The 21,432-nt window shown below is 44.5% G+C and overlaps 1 protein-coding gene across 1 annotated transcript; it reads right to left on the bottom strand.

Moving 5' to 3' along the window:
- Positions 1 to 12,297: 12,297 nt before the first annotated feature.
- On the bottom strand, positions 12,298 to 12,687 carry LOC112224985 (uncharacterized mitochondrial protein AtMg00860-like). Its single transcript, XM_024388569.1, has one exon. The coding sequence runs from the start codon at positions 12,685 to 12,687 to the stop codon at positions 12,298 to 12,300; it is 390 nt and encodes a 129-aa protein (XP_024244337.1).
- Between the last annotated feature and the right edge of the window lie 8,745 nt (positions 12,688 to 21,432).

Here is a 21,432-nt window from a genome sequence, read left to right as displayed (position 1 = left end):
AAAAGATGGCGGAACCGCAAAAGTTCTTCTGTGCAAAGGTGTTTATTTACAAGTGATTCTGGAACAGAAAACAACAGTACTGCCATCAACGTCTACCTTATGGGACAGCTTAACAACAATGCTGCCCCATCCACAGCTCAATCCAAAAAATCCCCTTAGAGACTGGAGAGAGGCTCCTTTTGTAGGGCTAGCCCCTCCCCTCAGAACAATTAACCCTAATTAATTAATCAATTAACAATACAAACCTACATTTTCCATGAACTAAACATACTAAAGGATATACATTGCAACACGGTTTTAAACAATATCACAACATAACATTTACAACATTACATCATTACTGACAATATCTTTCAATATGCCCATATGCATTAATGAGCCATTTGGGACAGGCACTATAAAGCCAACCAAATTCCCTTAGCTCGGGTCCTTTTCCAGCATACCCAGAAGCTACAGAGATGGAGAGAGAGGAACAGAACAAACAAACAATGCGCTCATCCACAACATTGATAAGTATAATAATTATTGTATCTCTCAAATATGAACATTGACAAGTGTGAAATGCATGCACCAAGACAGAAGTTAAATTGTGTGTCGACCCACATTGTTAACTTATGGTATAATGGCGCAGGGAGGAGTGATGAATATGTGTGTGCGTTAAAGAACCAAATGCTGCCCGCGGCCAGTGACGGACTTCTACGTCACATTACCTTCCTCCTCTCCTGAAGCGACCATGTTCGGGAGCCTTGATAGGTAGTCCGCAGTAACGTTCTCTTTTCCTGCCTTGTGACGGACACAGAACCTGAAGGGCTGGAGCTCCAGATACCACCTGGTCACACGAGAATTCCGGTCCTTCATGGTCTGGATCCAGGTCAGTGCTCTGTGGTCCGTGTGCAGGTCAAATTCCCTCCCAAGAAGGTAGTAACGGAGGCTATCTAGGGCCCACTTTATAGCCAGGCACTCCTTTTCGATTGTAGAATACCTGGTTTCCTGGGCAACAGCTTCCGACTCAGGTACAGCACAGGAAGCTCTTCTCTTGGCTCCCCTTGGGCCAGTACAGCTCCAATTCCTACAGCCGAAGCGTCCACCTGCACGAGAAATCTCTTCTTAAAATCAGGGGTCTGGAGAACAGGGAATGAGCACAGTCGTTTTTTCAGTGTCATGAAGGCTTCCTCACACTCCTCAGTCCACTTCACAGGGTTGCTGGCCCCTTCGAAGTGAGGTTGGTCAGAGGGACAGCGATGGTCGAAAACTGTGGAATGAATCTCCGGTACCCCCTGCCAGACCTAGGAAGGACTTCACCTGTGTCTTGGTTCTGGGTTGAGGGCTATTCCTGATGGACTCCACTTTCTCCACCTGAGGCCGAACTTCACCCTTACCCAGCTGGTAACCCAGGTACTTTGTCTCCTGTTTCGCCCACTCACACTTCAGGAGGTTAAGCGTGAGGCCTGCTTCATGGATCTTCCCCAGGACGCTGCTAAGATGCTGTATGTGCTCCTCCCAGGAGTGGCTGTAGATCACCACGTCGTCCAAGCAGCACAGTAATCGTCACAGTCCTGGAGGACCTTGTCCATCAGCCTCTGGAAAGTCGCAGGGGCCCCATGAAGGCCAAACGGCATAACCTTGAACTGGAACAGGCCCATTGGCGTCCGGAATGCAGTGTAGGCCTTGAATTGTTCATCCAGGGGCACCTGCCAGTACCCTTTGCAGAGATCCAATGTGGTGATATAATGAGCTCTACCTATTCTCTCCAGTAAGTCGTCAATGCGGGGCATGGGATAGGCATCAAACTGGGAGATGGCATTCACCTTACGGAAGTCCATGCAGACGCGCAAAGAGCCATCCTTCTTTGGGACAATGACAATAGGGCTGCTCCATTCACTTGAAGATGGCTCGACAACATCCATCTCTATCATGGTGTGGACCTCTTCCTTGAGGGCTACCACCAGCCTCTCAGGCACACGGTAAGGATGCTGGCGGACAGGGTTCTGGCCAGGTTTCAAACGAATGACGTGTTCCAGGACTTTGGTTCTTCCTGGTCTCTGACTGAAGAGGGCCGGATACTTGCCAAACAGCTGCTTCAGCTCATCTTGCTTGTCTTCTTCCAGGTGAGCCAGTATGACTTCTGCTCGTTCTTTCCATGCCTCTGTGACCCCATCCGACTCATCCTCTTCTACTCTGCGGACCAGAAAGGACTTTCCTTTGGAGAGTTCCTCTTTCTCCTCCCAGGCCTTGAGAAGGTTCACATAGTAGGTTTGCTTCTTCTTACCCTTGTCCGGGTGCAGCACCTCGTAGGTCACTGGGCCCATCTTCCTCCCGATTAGGTACGGTCCTTGCCATTGCGCAAGGAGCTTGCTGGTAGACGAGGGAAGGAGGAGCAGGACTTTCTGTCCTGGCTCAAACTCTCTGTGGCGAGCGTGCTGGTCATAGCCTCTCTTCTGGGCCTTCTGGGCTTGCTGAAGGTTTGGTCTAGCTTCCTCTCGGTACCGTTCCAACCTGTCTCGCATCTGGAGGACATACTGGACAATCCCCTGTCCTGAGGTAGCTACTGGGGAACCTTCCCAGCACTTCTTCAGCAGGTCCAGTGGTCCTTGCACTGGCCATCCATAGAGGAGTTCGAATGGCGAGAAACCTGTCGATGCCTGAGGCACCTCCCTGTAAGCAAAAAGCAGAAAGGGTAACCACTTATCCCAGTCTTTACCAGTGTCAGCCACAAACTTCCTCAGCATGTTCTTGAGCGTTTGATTGAATCTCTCTACGAGCCCATCCGTTTGGGGATGGTAGGGAGTAGTCCTCAAGCCTTTAATGCCCAGCTGTCGGTGGAGTTGAACCATCAGTCGCGAGGTGAAGTTTGTCCCTTGGTCCGTCAGGATTTCATCTGGGATTCCTACACGAGAGAAGAGCTGAACAAGAGCACTGATTATCTTTGGAGTGGTTATGGAGCGGAGTGGGAAGGCTTCTGGGAACCGGGTGGCATAGTCACAGATCACCAATATATACTTGTAACCTGCACTACTCTTCTCCAAGGGTCCAACAATGTCCATTGCAATTCTCTTGAATGGGGTAGAGATAACTGGCAGTGAACATAGAGGAGCCCGTTCAGACCTACGGACAGCACTGGTTTTCTGGCACGTGGGGCATGATTTGCAGTATTTTTGTACATCAGTATACATGGAGGGCCAAAAGAAACGGGAGCCTAGCCTAAGATAGGTCTTATGTTGCCCTAGATGGCCTGCCCATGGAACTGTATGTGCAAGGTTGAGAACAAGTGGTCTACAGGTAGATGGCACCACCAACTTCCTGCTATCTGCCTCTGACCCAAGGTAGAGTATGTGGTTGTCTACTGTGTAAATCACCCCACATGAAGATTGACTGTCCCCAGCTAAGGCCTTGTCAAACAAACATTTCAAGGTTGCGTCAGACTTCTGCAGAGTAGCAACATTTTTTGGAACATCCCATTGCACCTCTAACCCAGACACATCAGCAACAGGTACAGGGGTTCCCACATACTTCTCAAGACGCCGCTGGCGGCGTGACTTTCTGGGCCCTTTGGTTCCCCCCTCGCACAGTCAGGCAGAGGTTGTAAACCAGCTTTGGCCTGGGCACGAGTGACAACTGAACATGCCATCTGAACATCAGACTGGCAAACTGACTGCTTATATAGCTGACCCCCCCACACTTCCCAACAGATCAGAGAGTACAGGCACATCCCTCCCCAAAATCATCTCAAAAGGTAGCTTCTCCATTACCCCAACTTTGAGGAGGTATTTCTGACCCTGAATCTCAACTGTGAGCTCAGCTGTGGGCTGCTGTGACTGGTCACCATGGACACATTGGATCAGTGTCTGATGACCATAATCAATGTCATTAACAGGTACATTACCTTTTCTGATCAATGATAGGGAACTGCCGGTGTCAATCATTGCAGTAAGACTTTTACCATTCACTTTTACAGGTACCAAGCATGACCCTTCCCGAGTCTGTCTATTCTGAACACCATCCCCCTCTCTGGGTACATAACAGTAACCTGAGAGCTTGGATTTACGTAGCGGACACATCGAAGCTTTGTGCCCCTGCTGCCGGCAGTAAAAACAGGTCAGACCCCTCCCATCAGAGCGAACTGCATGATCCCTTACCTCCCTCCCAGACACATAACCCCCAGAGTTACCTCCACCATCTCTGGCGTTTCTGATGTCCCTTGTGTCTCTGAGACTCCTTGGAGCGGGTGCTGCAGGTTGTGGTGGGCCCTTTACGTGCATTAAGATACTGCAGTGCAAGCTTGGCCGCCATAAGCCCGTCCTTGGGCTCGTGCTCTCGGACCCAGGTTCGAATGTCGTGTGGTAGAACTTGTAGAAGTTGCTCGAGGATGATGACCTCCCCGATTTCGTCCTGTGTCTTCTCCCCCGGTCGAACCCATCGTCGGTAGAGACCCTTGAGGCGGTGGTACGTCTCTGTCGGCGACTCACCCGATGGCGTTGATGCAGCTCTGAAGCGTTGACGGTAGGTTTCCGGTGAGATGTCAAACTTCACCAGCAGCGCTTCCTTCAAGCCCTTGTAGACATTGGCCAGCCCCTCATCCATTGCTGTGTAAGCCTCTAAGGCCTTGCCCGTGAGCAATGGGACAAGCCTGCAGGCCCACTCTACCTCAGGCCACTGCCACGTCTTAGCCATGCGCTCAAACCTCAGCAGGTAGTTTTCAATGTCCTCCCCTGCTGGTATGAGGGCATCTTTGGCTCCTTCCTCAGGAATGCTGGAAGATGGACGTTAACACTGCTGGACTGGTCTCCTGGTGCTGGCCTCATTACTGCTTGGGGTGCCTGCTGTGGAGTTGAAGTTCCTGCTGCATCGAGCCTTTGTCGTCCTGGTGTTGGAAGACCCAATCTTGGGCTCTCACTGACGAGTTCCGCCTGGTGGGGAGCTGTGAGGATAGATTGGCGTAGGCCACGTAACTCCTGCTTGAGGTCTTCGTCCCTCCTCTCAAGGCAGGTGAAAAGTTGCTGAAAAAGGGTTACCATGGTTGGGTGTGGTTCTGGTCCCCCAACTGCTCCTTCAGTCAGCAGCTCACCCAGTTCTGGTTGTCTTTGGCCCCGCGGTCGGGCTCCTAGTTTCTCATACTTGACCTCTTCTTCACCAGACGATTCCATGGTATTCCACCCCGGTTCAACTTCAGGTACCTTTCTGACAGTTGATGCTGTTGCTGAGAACACAATCCTGTACGCATTCCTTTACCTCTCTTGTTGGAATTCACTGATTTGCGGTACGCCATCCCACCACTGCCACCATATGTCACGTAGAGTAGGCCAGATGGCTAAACTGGATAACCTAACCTCTATAAAAATAAAAAGATGGCGGAACCGCAAAAGTTCTTCTGTGCAAAGGTGTTTATTTACAAGTGATTCCGGAACAGAAAACAACAGTACTGCCATCAACGTCTACCTTATGGGACAGCTTAACAACAATGCTGCCCCATCCACAGCTCAATCCAAAAAATCCCCCTTAGAGACTGGAGAGAGGCTCCTTTTGTAGGGCTAGCCCCTCCCCTCAGAACAATTAACCCTAATTAATTAATCAATTAACAATACAAACCTACATTTTCCATGAACTAAACATACTAAAGGATATACATTGCAACACGGTTTTAAACAATATCACAACATAACATTTACAACATTACATCATTACTGACAATATCTTTCAATATGCCCATATGCATTAATGAGCCATTTGGGACAGGCACTATAAACCACTAGACTACTTGCTGCCCCTATATAAGACTTTGTCTTTTACCAAATAGGTTTATCTTCTGTATACGACCTTAACTTGTAATAACACAACTGAGTGCCTCAAACGCATTAAGAAGGAAGACATTCCATATATTGACTTTTAACAAGGCACACCTGTTAATTGAAATGTATTCTAGGTGACTATCTGATGAAGCTGTTTGAGAGAATGCCAAGAGTGTGAATAGCTGTCATCAAGGCAAAATGGTGGCTACTTCCATATGTGTTATTTCATAGTTTCCATGTCTTCACTATTATTCTACAATGTTGAAAATAGTAAAAATTAAGAAAAACACTTGAATGAGTAGGTGTTATAAAATATTTGACCGGTAGTGTATTTGAATGCTTTGCAGGATTTGTAATTATATAAGCAATTTGAAACGATTTATACTTTTACTTTTGATACTTGATTATATTTAAAACCAAATACTTTTACTCAAGGATTATTTTACCGGGTGAGTTTCACTTTTGCTTGAATCATTTTCTATTGAGGTATCATTACTTTTTTTTGACTGACTATTGGGTATTTTTTCCAACACTGCACTAGATAAAGCATCCAAGCGAACAAAACAGCACCCTTCTGTCTTACTTTATGCAGCCCATGTATTATTTTACCATTGTTTAACTAGGCAAGTCAGTTAAGAACAAATTCTTATTGCCTAGGAACAGTGGGTTAACTGTCTGGTTCAGGGACAGAACAACACATTTATACTTTGCCAGATCGGGTATTCAATCTAGCAACCTTTCGATTACTGGCCCAATGCTCTAACCACTAGGCTACCTGCCACCATCTTCACAAAAAGAGCATGAGATGACATGCCATATTATTTTTGTCCAGACAGCATCAGATACATAGGCTACACATACGTAGACAGAGGGGCTTCTCTTACTCTGATTATTATCTGAGATTGATGTGTCTTTGTCGGGAAACGCATCTCTGTCAAATAAATTATCAATATTTAAAGATTTTACGTGGACAGCAAGGAGGTAAGATATGGTGGGCCCCCTAAGGCCCGTCCATAATGTAGGCCCTGTTTTATGGTGATATTTATCGGTTGCCGAGGGGTTTTCTCCATTATGTACAGCTGGTTGTAATCATCAATGTAGGATCTCCAGATTGGATTGTGTAGCGATCAATCCAGTTGGTTTGTTGATTGCCGCCATGTTTTGATCTGACCTCCATAGTCTTGCATTCTCAGACCTGAAGTGTGCTTTTCTCCAGGTGATATATTTTGCAACCAATCCATTTGGGTGGATTTGGATTCTCAATAACAAACACTGCTATAGCTTTGTGTCTGCAGACACCTGATCTGTTGTCGGTCTATGTTGAACTTGGGGGAAGGTTTCCATCACCTACTAGTCAGAGCAGTGCTATAAGTGACATGACATCAGGGAGCAAAACCAGGCAATCTGTGTTGACTTTAGTGTTGACTTTAGTCACTGGAGCGGGAGATGCAGCAAATGATATTAGTGGAGCAGTTAATACTTCGAACCACGACTTGGACATGTGGGGGACTCCAAAGTCTTCAATGAACCATGTGCTGAGGAACGACTGTGGCTCTGACTACTGGTAGGAGATGGATTTGTTGTGGATGGAAAATATATTGGAATTCAAGGGCTAGAGATATTTGATGGTAGGTATCCAATATATCAGATGTGCACATTATCTTCAATCAATTATGATTCTATGCAATCAAACATGCGCCCCCCCTCCCCCCACACACACACACCTTTTGCTACTTGCTTTATTTGATCCGTTTCCACAGTGGAAGAACATGAGTTAAAGGCCCAATGCAGTAAAAAACATGATTTCTGTAAAAAAAAACAACAGTAACAGCTAGTTTTCAGTTTTCCACTCCGACCACTGCCAGACAATCTTAGCCAAATTCTTACTTGAGAAATAGATTTTCGCTAAGAAGCTATTATATATTTTTTTAAATATATTTTAATTGAAAACAATCACAGTAAGTACTTAACTGTTACCCAAAAATGTTTTGATATTGAGATAAAAACGGCTGCATTGGAGCTTTAATCATTGATGAATCAATATTTTTTGTCAGACATTCAACCTAAGGATCTACAGTCTGTGTGAGTGTGTGTGTGTTTTATTTTTAATGGATTTTTTTTAAAACTCTTTAAACCCGTTTTCACTTTATCGTTATTGGGTATTGTGTGTAGATTGATAGGTAAAAGAATCGAGCACACGGCCATGCAGTCTGCATAGACACATTTTGGCAGCAGAATGGCCTTACTACAGCTATGTCTTTCAATATGTCACCGTCATAGGATGCCACCTTTCCAACAGATCAGTTTGTCAAATTTCTGCCCGGCTAGAGCTGCCCTGGTCAACTGTAAGTGCTGTTATTGTGAAGTGGAAACGTCTATGAGCAACAACTGCTCAGACATTCTAAACGATTCTGTGCTTCCAACTTGGTGGCAACAGTTTGGGGAAGCCCCTTTCCCATTTCAACATGACAAAACCCCTGTGCACAAAGCGAAGTCCATACAGTAATGGTTTGTCGAGATCGGTGTGAAAGAACTTGACTGGCCTGCACGGAGCCCTGACCTCAACACCATCGAACACCTTTGGGAGGAATTGGAATGCCGACTGCGAGCCAGGCCTAATCGCCCAACATCAATGGCCGTTATAGTAGCAAAGTGGGGACTAACTCCATATTATAGCCCATGATATTGGAAAGAGATGTTCGATGAGCAGGTGTCCACATACTTTTGGTCATGTAGTGTATCTGTGTTCCACCTTCGGCTTCAAACAAGTGTTTCTGCTCGCACCTTTCCCCTGTACCGCCTGGCCAACGGGCCCTCTCAATGGTCAAAGAAACTCAGAGAACCTCCAACATTAAAAACGCCATGATCCAAGAAATCCTCAGCCTAAAGGTTGATGAAAAATGTATGCGCATTATATTCAGCATTAAAGTGTGATTTCCCTCTTGCTCACTTTCTTTCATTTTCCGATTTCCACTAACCCCACCTATTGGTGAACTCTCACTTGACATGAAACATTGATGACCCTCTTCCTTCGTGGATCACTGGCACGGTGCCGGCTATAGCCGCTATGGCCCTGTGGCAGGTAAGGCGGCCTGTTAAAAAGACCATTATCATATGCTAATTTCGTCAAGGGATGGTGGGAAGGCCGCCCGATGCTCCTTGTCTCCATCATTAGTAGGAACACATTGGGAGGGGGGGTAAAGGCTTTTACAGGAACCCAACCCTTTCCACGGCTGTCAAATGGGAATCTGGAGTAGTGCGAACACTCAACAAGCAAACCTTAACAGCTCATTTCCATCGTAGAATGCAACATAGATGGAGTGTTATGTAATATTGGACTCATCTTGGCCAATTCAAAATTGCTAGGCTCTGGATCACAAAGCCTTTGTTATAGTTGTTGTATTCAGAGCAGATGCCTATTTACATTAGCAAACAAACCTTTCATTGGTGAATGGAAATGCAGCAAGAGTCAAACCAGAAATACGGTGCTTTGTGACTGGTTGGGGGTGTCAGGAGTAATGTACATACACACAGAAACAGTAGCCTACATAGCTGGTATAGGGAGACTTACTCATTTTAATACAATAATCTAAATACTGCTCTCAGTGTCTACCATGTGTATGGGAGGAGTGCCCATTTTACGAAGATTTAATCTGTTCGGAGAGTCCCCTACTCTACAGTGGACCCATCTGTCTCATTAATGCAGCCAAGCAGGGAAATGATCCCTCCACAGTCCCAAACAGATGCCACCTGTAAACCCCCACCACTGAACAAATGCTACCTGTACAACTGCCAAGCCTCCAATAATATCACCTGCTTTAACCTCTAAAAAATGTGCAAACCCTTGTTTTACCAACTCAGTATTCAACATTATATCAGGTGTAGCAATGACTTACACATCTCATTTATGCATCTTGAAAGAGAAGAAAATCCTTGTCTAATGGTATTTTACATGCCATCAGTAAATTCTTCTCAATAGGGGAAATCATGCTTATCAATTGGTTATAAATCCAAGGTATTTTTATTTATTTAACTAGGCAAGTCAGTTTAGAAAAAATTCTTATTTTCAATAATGGTCTAGGAACAGTGGGTTAACTTCCTGTTCAGGGGCAGAATGACATATTTGTACTTTGTCAGCTCAGGGATTTGAACTTGCAACCTTTCGGTAACTAGTCCAACACTCTAACCACTAGGCTACCATGCTGCCCCTTTGCAACTGAAGTAAACACGATTCTTATCCCATGGTCCCGCCATAGTTAAATACACCTCGCTCTTTTTTCCTCTCTCACTCTCAGAATAAATGTTTCATGTCGAATGAGAGATTAATTTCTGTCAGTCTCCTATTTGCCTGAGGGGGCCTGCAAGGCATAAGTAGAAAGGTACTTTTCATTTTTTTAAAGCCTATCTATGCTGTTGACTTTCAATGAGTATGGTTACATGCACACAATAATGTTGTGGAAAGGCAGATTAATATAATAGTTTGATTAAAAAGTGTATATGCTTTGCATGAAGAACGATTTCCAGGATAAATCATGTTTACAACTGAAATCAGGTTACCTGATGGCATTCTGATAAATGCAGAAAATCGAAATAAACGTTCGACCACAGCAACCATGTTATTTTTGGGAAGTATATCTGATTCTGAATTCGGAAATATTACATTTGTACGTGAAAACTACTTCTAAGATGAATACATTCAGTTGTTCCAAACTCACTTGACTCGTGCTAAAGAGAGAGGCTTGAGCTACCAGTGCTGATACATGCACAGATCAAATAAACTGCTGGAACGCCAATTAAGGTCTTTACATGTCCTAGTAATTTGAAAGATTTTTTGAAAACCAGGTGTTTGATATCGGTAAAGTAAAGAGTAAAGTGTTTACATGACTATTGCATAATCTGCCATATTCAGTTTAATATCGCATTATTACTGTGCATGTAAACGTACACATTGGGACACTTTTTACTTTCTCCTCTCAACTGTCCTGATTGGTTGACCTGGCCCAATCTTGCCTTTAAAGCACGTGTCAAACTCATTCCAGGTAGTGTGAGAACTGGAAATGACCTGCCCTTGCAGTCAGCCAATCCCTGTCTGATGATATGCACAGGAAGTATATTTCTTTATAAATTGATGATATGAACTACAGAAGCGTGTACAAACCTGTTTTTTATTTTTCAGAACTTTCATTCCATGTTTATCATCTCACGCATTCAGGCCAACAATCTACATTGATGACAGGGCCATTGCCATTGATGACAGGAACTGTGATGGTTACGAGCCACAAACACGGTAACTTCTACAGTAATTGTTTTTTGTAGCACTGGTTTACATTTATTGCGATAGCTGCAATGGCATCAAAGGTGTCATCGCTCAATTTTAAGTATTGTTTAAAGTCTTTGGGGCAAAATGCAAATTTCTCTATTTTCTGCCTTTATCCTCATTTTCCTTTTCCCATGCCTGGAATGGCCCCACGTTGACATCCCTGTGCAAGTGACTGATTGCAGCTCCCACACAAGGCACTGTGTTTCTCCATCTCTCTTCTGGGAAGCTATTCTTGGAAACACTTTTTTCCGAGGTGATAATGTGGAGGCGCCCAGGTGGAGGAAAAGGAAGTAATCAGCCATTCACAGCTGAGGCATGTGAACGTAGTATATGCACACAGGCAGCTGTTCATTCAGTTTGAATACTAATGGAGTTCTATTTCCAGAATGGTCTTTTTACACCACATATAAATCTGTAGCACTCCTTCAGATGTACAGTGTTTTTGGGAAATGTTCAGACCACTTGACCTTTTCCACATTTTGTTACATTACAGCATTATTATCAAATGGATGAAATATACCACAGCAACCATGTTATTTTGGGGAATTATATTTATTTTTCCCTCATCAATGTACACACAGTACCTCATAATGACAATGCAAAAACAGTTTTAGAATTTTTTCAAATGTATAAAAAAATATATATATATATATCACATTTACATAAGTATTCAGACCCTCTACTCAGTACTTTGTTAAAGCACCTTTGGCAATAATTACAGCCTTGAGTCCACTTGGGTATGACACTACAAGTTTGGCACACCTGTATTTGGGGAGTTTCTCCAATTTTTCTCTGTAGATCATCTCAAGCTCTGTCAGGTTGGATGGGGAGTGTTGCTGCACAGCTATTTTCAGGTCTCTCCAGAGATGTTCGGTCTCCGCCTCTGGCTAGGATACTCAAGGACATTCAGAGACTTGTCCCGAAGCCACTCCTGCATTATCTTGGCTGTGTGCTTAGGGTTGTTGTCCTACTGGAAGGTGAAACTTCGCCCCAGTCTGAGGTCCTGAATGCTCTGGAGCAGGTTTTCACCAAGGATCTCTCTGTACTTTTCTCCGAGCCTGACTAGTCTCTCAGTCCCTGCCGCTGAAAAACATCCCCACAGCATAATGCAGCACCACCATGCTTCAACATAGGGATGGTGCCAGGTTTCGCCAGACCAGAGAATCTGGTTTCTCTTGGACTGAGAGTCCTTTAGCGCAGAGACAGAACCGCATCCATGCCAAAGTCAGAGGCATCTACCTCTACCCCGAAGGGAAGAGAAGGATCCGCATGAACTAGAATGGGTGCAGAAGAAAACCATAATTTCAGTTCCTGGAATGCCCTCTCAGCAGCAGAGTTCCAGCTTACATGCCCAGCCGAGCCCTTGGTGAGCGCTGTCAATGGTGCAGCCACAGAACTAAAGTCTCTCACAAATCTCCGGTAGAAGTCAGCAAAACCCCCAAAACACTGGACTTGCTTGACAGTGCTGTGCCGCGGCCAGTTGATCACCACTTCTACCTTTTGGGAGACCATCCGTACACAGCCTTGAGACACAATGTACCCCAGGAAGAAGATCTGAGGAATGTGGAACTGCTGGGTCATTACTAAGTCCAAACGGCATGACACAGTACTCATAATGTCCATTTGGGGTGTTGAACGCTGTCTTCCACTCGTCTCCCTGTCTGATGGGCACCAGATTGTACGCATTCCGTAAATCCAATTTTGAAAAGAACGTAGCTTCCTGGAGTCTCTCAAAAGCTGATGACATAAGAGGCAGAGGGTAACGGTTCTTGATGGTAATGTTATTCAAACCCCGGTAATCTATACAGGGACGTACCCCCATCCTTCTTCCCAACAAAGAAAAAGCTTGCTCCTGCAGGTGGAGTGGACTGCTGAATAAAATCAGCTACCAGCGCCTCCTTAATATAACTGTTCATGGCTGTAGTTTCTGGACCTGAGAGAGAATACAGCCCTCCTCTTGGAGGAGTAGTGCCAGGCAGGAGGTTGATGTCACAATCGTAGGACCTGTGAGGAGGCAGTTTGCTGGCCATTCATTTACTGAAGACCTGACCCAGATCCCAGTAATCCTGAGGTATGCAGGAAAGATCAGGCTTGTCATCCCCAATGAGGGAAACAGGAGCATCGGGGGCCTCCAGAAGAGCAGGACCGGAAGGATGAGGAGAGAGCTGCTGGCAGGTGAGATGGCATGAAGGACTCAATCCCAGAATCCTTCCTGAGGGCCAGTCAATTTGAGGATTATGGATAGAAAGCCACGGATGTCCAAGAACCAGGGGAAGCTCAGGAGAGTCCACCAGATGTAACTGGATAAGCTCCACATGGTAATCCAGAACTTGAAGCTGAATAGGCAGGATGAGTTGCTTCCCCTTCCCAGAACCTAGGGGTTGACCATCCAGCGCAGTGACCGACAATGGAATGTCCAGCTTACATGGAACCCAAACCGTCTGCAAGCATGCGCCATCGTATATAAATGTATTTTGTCCCCCTACACCAAACGCGATCACGACATGCAGGTTAAAATAATTTTTAAAACTCTGAACCAATGACATTAATTTAGGTACAAAAAAGGTTGAAAAGCATTAAACATGTATGGCAATTTAGCTAGTTAGCTTGCACTTGCTAGCTAATTTGTCCTGAGATATAAACATTGAGTTATTATTTTACCTGAAATGCACAAGCTCCTCTACACCCCCAATTAATCCACACATAAAATGACCAACCAAATCATTTCTAGTCATCTCCCCTCCTTCCAGGCTTTTTCATCTTTGAATGTATATGGTGATTGGCATCTAAACTTTCATAGTATTACCACGACTACTGGGCAAAACAGTTTGTCTTTCAATCACCCACGTGGGTATAACCAATAAGGAGATGGCATGATGGGTACCTGCTTCCTTTAACCAATGAGGAGATGGGAGAGGCAGGACTTTCAGCACCATCTGCGTCAGAAATAGAAAGGACATCTATTTTAGCCATTGGCATCGCAAAAGCTCGTTGGCGCGCACGAGCAGTGTGGGTGCAATAATTGAATAACATGGATTTCTACATTTATTTTGCAACGCTCGCGCACGCGACATGTCCGGTCTGGTCAGCATGTTAGTGAGAGGCAGTCCCTGTTGGTGAGCGAATGTGCGATCCAGAAAAAATCCAGTGGCCTCAGAGACTATGAAAGCAAGAATGTCCAACTGCCCATTGTCCCATCGCAGGTTAGCCGGAAGCATGGTGTGTACCATGTCGGCCGCTGGAGACTGTATCTGACTCGCCAGTATTCTCCCATTTACTGACGAGTCATCCTGTTTCCCGTCAGCTTAGGACAGGAGGCACGGAAGTGTCCAGACTGTCACAGTAAAGACAACGTTCCTCATTAATCCTGTGCCTTCTCTCCAGAGAGGAAAATATGGTGCTTCCCAACTGCATTGGCTACTCTGAAGGATATGATGGGGAACCAGAGCCAAATTTACAACTCTGACAGAGTACAGAACAAGCAGGCACAGCATAAGACAGTGGGACACCTGAAGAATTGACTCCCTCAGCGGGACCCAAAAGACTGGAGACCACTCGGAATCTCTCCATCCTCTCATGACGTTGATCCTGGAGCGGTTGTCAATCTGGTTTGCTAGAACGATGAACACATCCAGAGTGTCAGGGTTGTCCCGGGAAGCCAGTTCATCCTTGAGAATCCCATCCATTCAGAAAGGCTGAGTGAAGTGCCTCTGTATTCCAACCACTCTCAGCGGCGAGCATCCGACAGTTAATGGCGTAATCCACTACGCTCCGGCTGCCCTGCCGGAGTGCAATGAGTCTTTGGGCAGCGTTCCTGCCACTAATGGGGTGATCAAAAACCCTCCTCATCTCCTGTGTGAAGCTTTGCCATTTAAAACAAATGTCTGATTGCTGCTCCCATATGGCCGTGGTGCAGGCCAGAGCTTGTCCTGAGAGCAAGGAGATGACGTATGCCACTCTGGAACGCTCGGTGGAAAACATTGATGCCTGCAGCTCGAAGACCAGAGAGCATTGGAGCAGGAACCCACGACACTACCCAGGATGCCCCTCATAGCGCTCCGGTGCCGGGAGAAGAGGCTCCCGAAGAGAGGAAGACGTTGAGGCCGTAGGGAGTGGAGGATTAGGAACAGGTGCAGAATCGATTGATCCTATCTGTCCTGTCTGCAGAGTGGACACAAGAGTTCTTAAATCATCTGATAATGCCTGCAGCCTCGCCTCATGATGGCCAATCACATTTCCATGGTGGGTGAGAGTCGACCGTAAATGGTGGAGTTCCGCATGTTCCTCAGATGACTAAGAAATCTCTGCTGGGTCCATTGTTTTCTTAGGTCTACTGTTACACTGATGCTTGTACAAACTCGAACCCAGTCAAGCAGTTGCCATACCAGGCAGTGATGCAACCAATCAGCATGCTCTCGATGGTGCAGCTGTAGAACCTTTTGAGGATCTGAGGACACACTCCAAATCTTTTCAGTCTCATGAGGGGGAATTTGCTTTGTTGTGCCCTCTTCAAGACTGCCTTAGTGGCTTTGGACCATAATAGTGTGTTGGTGAATCGGACACCAAGGACACAAAGGAACTTGAAGCTCACAACCTGCTTCACTACAGCCCCGTCTATGAGAACACCTCCTTTTCCTGTAGTCCACAATCATCTCTTTTGTCTAGATCATGTTGAGGGAGAGGTTGATTTCCTGGCACCACACTGCCAGGGCTCTGACTTCCTCCCTATAGGCTACCTCATTGTTATGGTGGTGATAAGGCCTACCATTGCTGTATCATCAGGTGTTGGAGTCATGCCTGGCTATGCAGTCATGAGTGAACATGGAGTACATGAGGGGACTGAGCACGCACCTTGAGGGGGCTCCGTGTTGAGGATATGCGCGGTGGATGTGTTGTTACCTAACCTTACCACGTGGGGACGGCCCATCAGGAAGTCCAGGTTCCAGTTGCAGAGGGAGGTGTTTAGTCCCAGGGTCGTTAACTTAGTGATGAGCTTTGACGGCACTATCATGTTGAACGCTGAGCTGTAGTCAATGAATAGCATTCTCACATAGGTGTTCCTAATGTCCAGGTGGGAAAGGGCAGTGTTGAGTGTAATAGAAATTGCATCAAATCAAATCAAATCAAATTTATTTATATAGCCCTTCGTACATCAGCTGATATCTCAAAGTGCTGTACAGAAACCCAGCCTAAAACCCCAAACAGCAAGCAATGCAGGTGTAGAAGCACGGTGGCTAGGAAAAACTCCCTAGAAAGGCCAAAACCTAGGAAGAAACCTAGAGAGGAACCAGGCTATGTGGGGTGGCCAGTCCTCTTCTGGCTGTGCCGGGTGGAGATTATAACAGAACATGGCCAAGATGTTCAAATGTTCATAAATGACCAGCATGGTCGAATAATAATAATGCAGAACAGTTGAAACTGGAGCAGCAGCACAGTCAGGTGGAAGTTGAAACTGGAGCAGCAGCATGGGGACAGCAAGGAGTCATCATGTCAGGTAGTCCTGGGGCATGGTCCTAGGGCTCAGGTCAGTTGAAACTGGAACAGCAGCATGGCCAGGTGGACTGGGGACAGCAAGGAGTCATCATGTCAGGTAGTCCTGGGGCATGGTCCTAGGGCTCAGGTCCCCCGAGAGAGAGAAAGAAAGAGAGAATTAGAGAACGCACACTTAGATTCACACAGGACACCGAAAATCAGGTTACCTTAGTCTTCTTGGGCAGGGTCTATGGTGGTCTGCTTGAAACATGTTGGTATTACAGACTCAGTCAGGGACAGGTTGAAAATGTCAGTGAAGACACCTGCCAGTTGGTCAGCTTGCTTCCCTTTGTGGTCTGTAAATGTTTGCAAGCCCTGCCACATCCGACAAGCATCGGAGATGGTGTAGTATGATTCAATGTTAGTCCTGGATTGATGCTTGCCTGTTTTATGGCTCGTCAGAGGGTATAGCGATGTTGCCTGTAATCTTCCAATTTCAATTGTACGTACAGTCACTGTGGGGATGACATCATCGATTCACTTGTTGATGAATCCAGTGACTGATGTGGTGTACTCCTCAAAGCCATCGGAAGAATCTCGGAACATATTCCAGTCTAGAAAAACAGTCCTGTAGATTAGCATCTGCTTCATCTGACCACTTTCTTATTGACCGAGTCACTGGTGCTTCCTGCTTTAGTTTTTGCTTGTAAACATGAATTAGGAGGATAGAATTATGGTCAGATTTGCCAAATGGAGGGTGGAGGAGAGCTTGTACGCATCTCTGTGTGTGGAGTAAAGGTGAGATAGAGTTATTTTTCCCTCTGGTTGCACATTTAACATGCTGGTAGAAATTAGGTAAAATTTAAGTAAGTTTCCCTGCATTAAAGTCTCTGGCCACCTAGAGCGCCACCTCTGGATGAGCTGTTTTCCTGTTTGCTTATGGCCGTATACAGCTCATTGAGTGCCATCTTAGTGCCAGCATCGGTTTGTGGTGGTAAATAGACAGCTACTAAGAATATAGTTTTAATCTATCTTGGTAAATAGTGTGGTCTACAGCTTATCATGAGATACTCTACCTCAGGTGAGCAAAACCTTGAGACTTCATTAGATTTCTTGCACCAGCTGTTATTTACAAATATACATAGACCGTCACCCCTTTTCTTTCCAGAGGCGGATATTCTATTGTGCATTTACAGCATAAAACCCGACAGCTGTATGTTAGTCAGCCGTGACTCGGTGAAACATAAGATACTACAGTTTTTAATATCCCGTTGGTAGGATACAGTGGTTCCTCCTTTAAAATTTGTGAGCTTACACCATGGGACTTAGAGGTACCCAGCTTCATGGATTAATTTCTCCAGACCACCACAAGGGGGTGTTAGAGCACTCATTATGCATTTGGGTCCCAAGGTTTTTATATGACCAATCATATCGAGTGGTTCCGATGACGAATTTGACACGAGCCAACCTTCCCTCGTGGCTTTCAACAAAGATGGCTGATAAAACATTACGGCGAAGCAAATGTAAGTAATTATAACGAGTCAAGCTAAAAATGTACAATTGAGAGGAATATGTTAGCTAATGTAGAGGCAAACATATTTTTTTGTCATAAAGTTCATTTACGAAAATGGCGATTTAGCAAGTTTACTGAATAGATAACATTAACCAGCTAGCTGGTGTTATGAGTATGGTATGAGATTGTAATTTGTGTTGTTTAATGTTTTACGGATTCCTGAGAAAAGCAGCAAACCAGGTTGTCGTCTTGGGAAACAGTGGATGTAAAGAAAGGGGGAAAGAGGTAAGAACAGAGGCAGAAAGCATATGATTAATGAATTACAGTGCTACCATAATATTCTCTCAGTTCATCACAATTGCAGTGTCTCTAGCGGTGTCTCTTAACCAGCCTTGAGCCCCCAGTTGGCCCAAAGTTTATCAGTAGAGTAGCCATTCAGACTTGAAGTTGATATAACAACTATGATAGCTGAGTTAGAGTGTTGGACTAGTAACTGGAAGGTTGCAAGTTCAAATCCCTGAGCTGACAAGGTACAAATCTGTTGTTCTGCCCCTGAACAGGCAGTTAACTCACTGTTCCTAGGCTGTCATTGAAAATAAGAATTTGTTCTTAACTGACTTGCCTAGTTAAATAAAGATAAAATAAAACCTCTGAGTGTAGGGGGCAGTGTTTGGATGAAAAACATACCCAAATGAAACAGCCCATTTCTCAGGCCCAGAATCTAGAATATGCAGATAATTGTCAGATTAGGATAGAAAACACTCTAGAGTTCCCAAAACTGTCAAAATATTGTCTGTGAGTATAACAGAACTGATATTGCGGTAGTGCTTTCTATTTTGAAAGCTCCCTGTTTCATTGCATGCCTTCCCTCCATTTAAAGGGATATCGACCAGTTTCCTTTTCCTATGGCTTCCACATGGTTTGAACAGTCTTTAGACATAGTTTCAGGCTTTTATTCTGAAAAAATGAGCGAGAAAGATCACATCGCGTTAGTGGATGGCTGGGTGCCAGCAGTGTTTTGCATGCAGCTTGGAGCAGACATTTTCTCTCTCTCCAATTGAAAAAGCTACGGTCTGGTTGAAATAGTATCGATTATTTATTGTAAAAACAACCTGATTATTGATTATAAAAACGTTTGACATATTTCTACGAACTTTACGTATACTATTTGGAATTTTTGTCTGCCCGGTCGTGAACCCCTCAAACCTGTGGATTTCTGAACGTAACGCTCCACCCAAATGGAGGTACTTTGAATATAAAATAACCTTTATGGAACAAAAGGAACATTTATTGTGTAACTGGGAGTCTCGTGAGTGCAAACATCCGAAGATCTTCAAAGGTAAGCTATTCATTTGAATTGCTTTTCTGACTTTCGTGACCAATCTACTTTGCTGCTAGCTGTTTGTAATGTTTTGTCTGCTGAGAGAGATGTCCTTACATAAATGCTTGGTTGGCTTTCGCCGAAAACCTGTATTGAAATCTGACACGCCAGCTGGATTAATATGACTATTTATGTAGCGATCACCATATGTTGTGGAATTTCAGCCCGCTACCGGTTCCGTGCTCAGAGAGGTTAAAAAAGTGTCAAAATTCTTTCGATTTTTGTGTCAATTACACATGTATAAGAACTGTATCAACATACTTTAGTCATATTTTATTATTATATTTTTTTAAAACTTGTGCATAAGGCATATGTTTTGTCCATTTGCAATATGATTTCATAGAAAGTCAAAAGTTGAAAATGTTAACATTCTTTCAAAAACTTAACACTCCCTTAAAAAAGTTTACGGAGGGTTTAGTGAGTGTGTGTTATTTCAGAAAATCACAGAAATCTCGCAGAGCTCCGAAGCACACTTTAAAAAGATTCGTATTAACACGCTGCAACTGGATCTGTAACTGAAAAAAACAACCCATTTTTGAATATCACCAATTTGAAATTGTACGATTTCTCTTAAATTACGATAGATAAATGGCTGGTTATTTTTTATTGACACCTTAGCTTCATTTACTTTGACGTGAAGCGGAAAAATGATTGTTCTATTTTCATATTTGACCTTTAATCCCAGAGAAATGGCCATATCTCAAAAACCGTTGAGGCCTAGACCCCATCTTGTTCTGGGCCAACTGCCCATAATGCCAAGCATATGTTCACCAAGTTTCGTCTTCTAAATATTTTCAGTTTAGGAGATAAGGCCACGTCGTGATTGGTGATGTTTTGTACATTTGCAATATGATTCCATTCGGATTTACCGGGAGAGCGGAAGAATGACCAAAATTTGAAAATTTGATCAAACGGAAACCGAATGTCCGAGAGAAATCGTTTGATGACTTCCTGGTAGGTCCGGCCCTGCCGCTCGGCCCGACGCCGTCCACAAATTTTACAAACGTTTTCGGACGTCTAGTAAGGGACCGTACATTTGCAATGTGGACTTTCTCACTAACCATACAGCAAATGTCAAAATGTTCCCTTAAGGTATGTTGATACAGTTCTTATACATGTGTAATTGACACAAAAATCTAAAGAATTTTGAAAAACGGTCCAGAAAGCACTTTTTTAAGGGGGTGATAAGTTTTTTTTTAAATGTTCAGTTTTTCTAAATTTTACTTTTGGGTCTTGACTTGTGTTACATTTGCAATATGAAAAATCACGGTAGAGCGCACTCGCCATCTGTTTTTGCAGTGTTACACTTGGCATTTGCCATATGGCATTTGCAATCAACTTTGAATGAAACAACGCCGAATTGAGTGGCATTGGACACTGTGTATATGGTTTGTACAGTGCCAAGGACTTCCCATTCATTTTTGTACATTTCAGGGGGGTGTTCCCTTACATAAGTATTCAGACCGTTTGGTATGAGACTCGAAATTGACTCGAAATTGTGCTCAGGTGCATCCTGTTCCCATTGATGTTTCTACAACTTGATATTGGATTCCAACTGTGGTAAATTCAATTGACTGGACATGATTTGGGAAGGCTGTCTATATAAGGTCCCACAGATGACAGTTCATGTCAGAATAAAAAGAAATACACACCTATTTAGGCGAGGTGCTGGCTAGCGGAGTACAAAACTTGAAAATAAAAGAGATGCAGAAATGCAATTACCAATGTTTCGACAGTCAAGCTGTCTTCATCAGGGTATGAATAAAAACCAAGTCATGATGTAGAAGGAATTGTCCATAGAGCACCGAGACAGGATTATGTCGAGGAACAGATCTGGGGAAGGTTACCAAAACATTTCTGCAGCATTGAAGGTCCCCAAGAACACAGTGGCCTCCATCATTCTTAAATGGAAGAGGCTTGGAACCACCAATTCTCTTCCTAGAACTGGCCGCCCGGCCAA

Source organism: Oncorhynchus tshawytscha, linkage group LG26 (assembly GCF_018296145.1).
Source record: "Oncorhynchus tshawytscha isolate Ot180627B linkage group LG26, Otsh_v2.0, whole genome shotgun sequence".
Taxonomy (NCBI): Eukaryota; Metazoa; Chordata; class Actinopteri; order Salmoniformes; family Salmonidae; genus Oncorhynchus; species Oncorhynchus tshawytscha.
The sequence above is the reverse complement of the archived record's forward strand: the minus strand, read 5'-3'. Positions and strand labels throughout refer to the sequence as shown.

Coding starts and splice junctions, on each gene's coding strand:
- LOC112224985 (XM_024388569.1), bottom strand. CDS start 12,687: ATGACCCAGCAGTTCCACATTCCTCAGATCTTCTTCCTGGGGTACATT.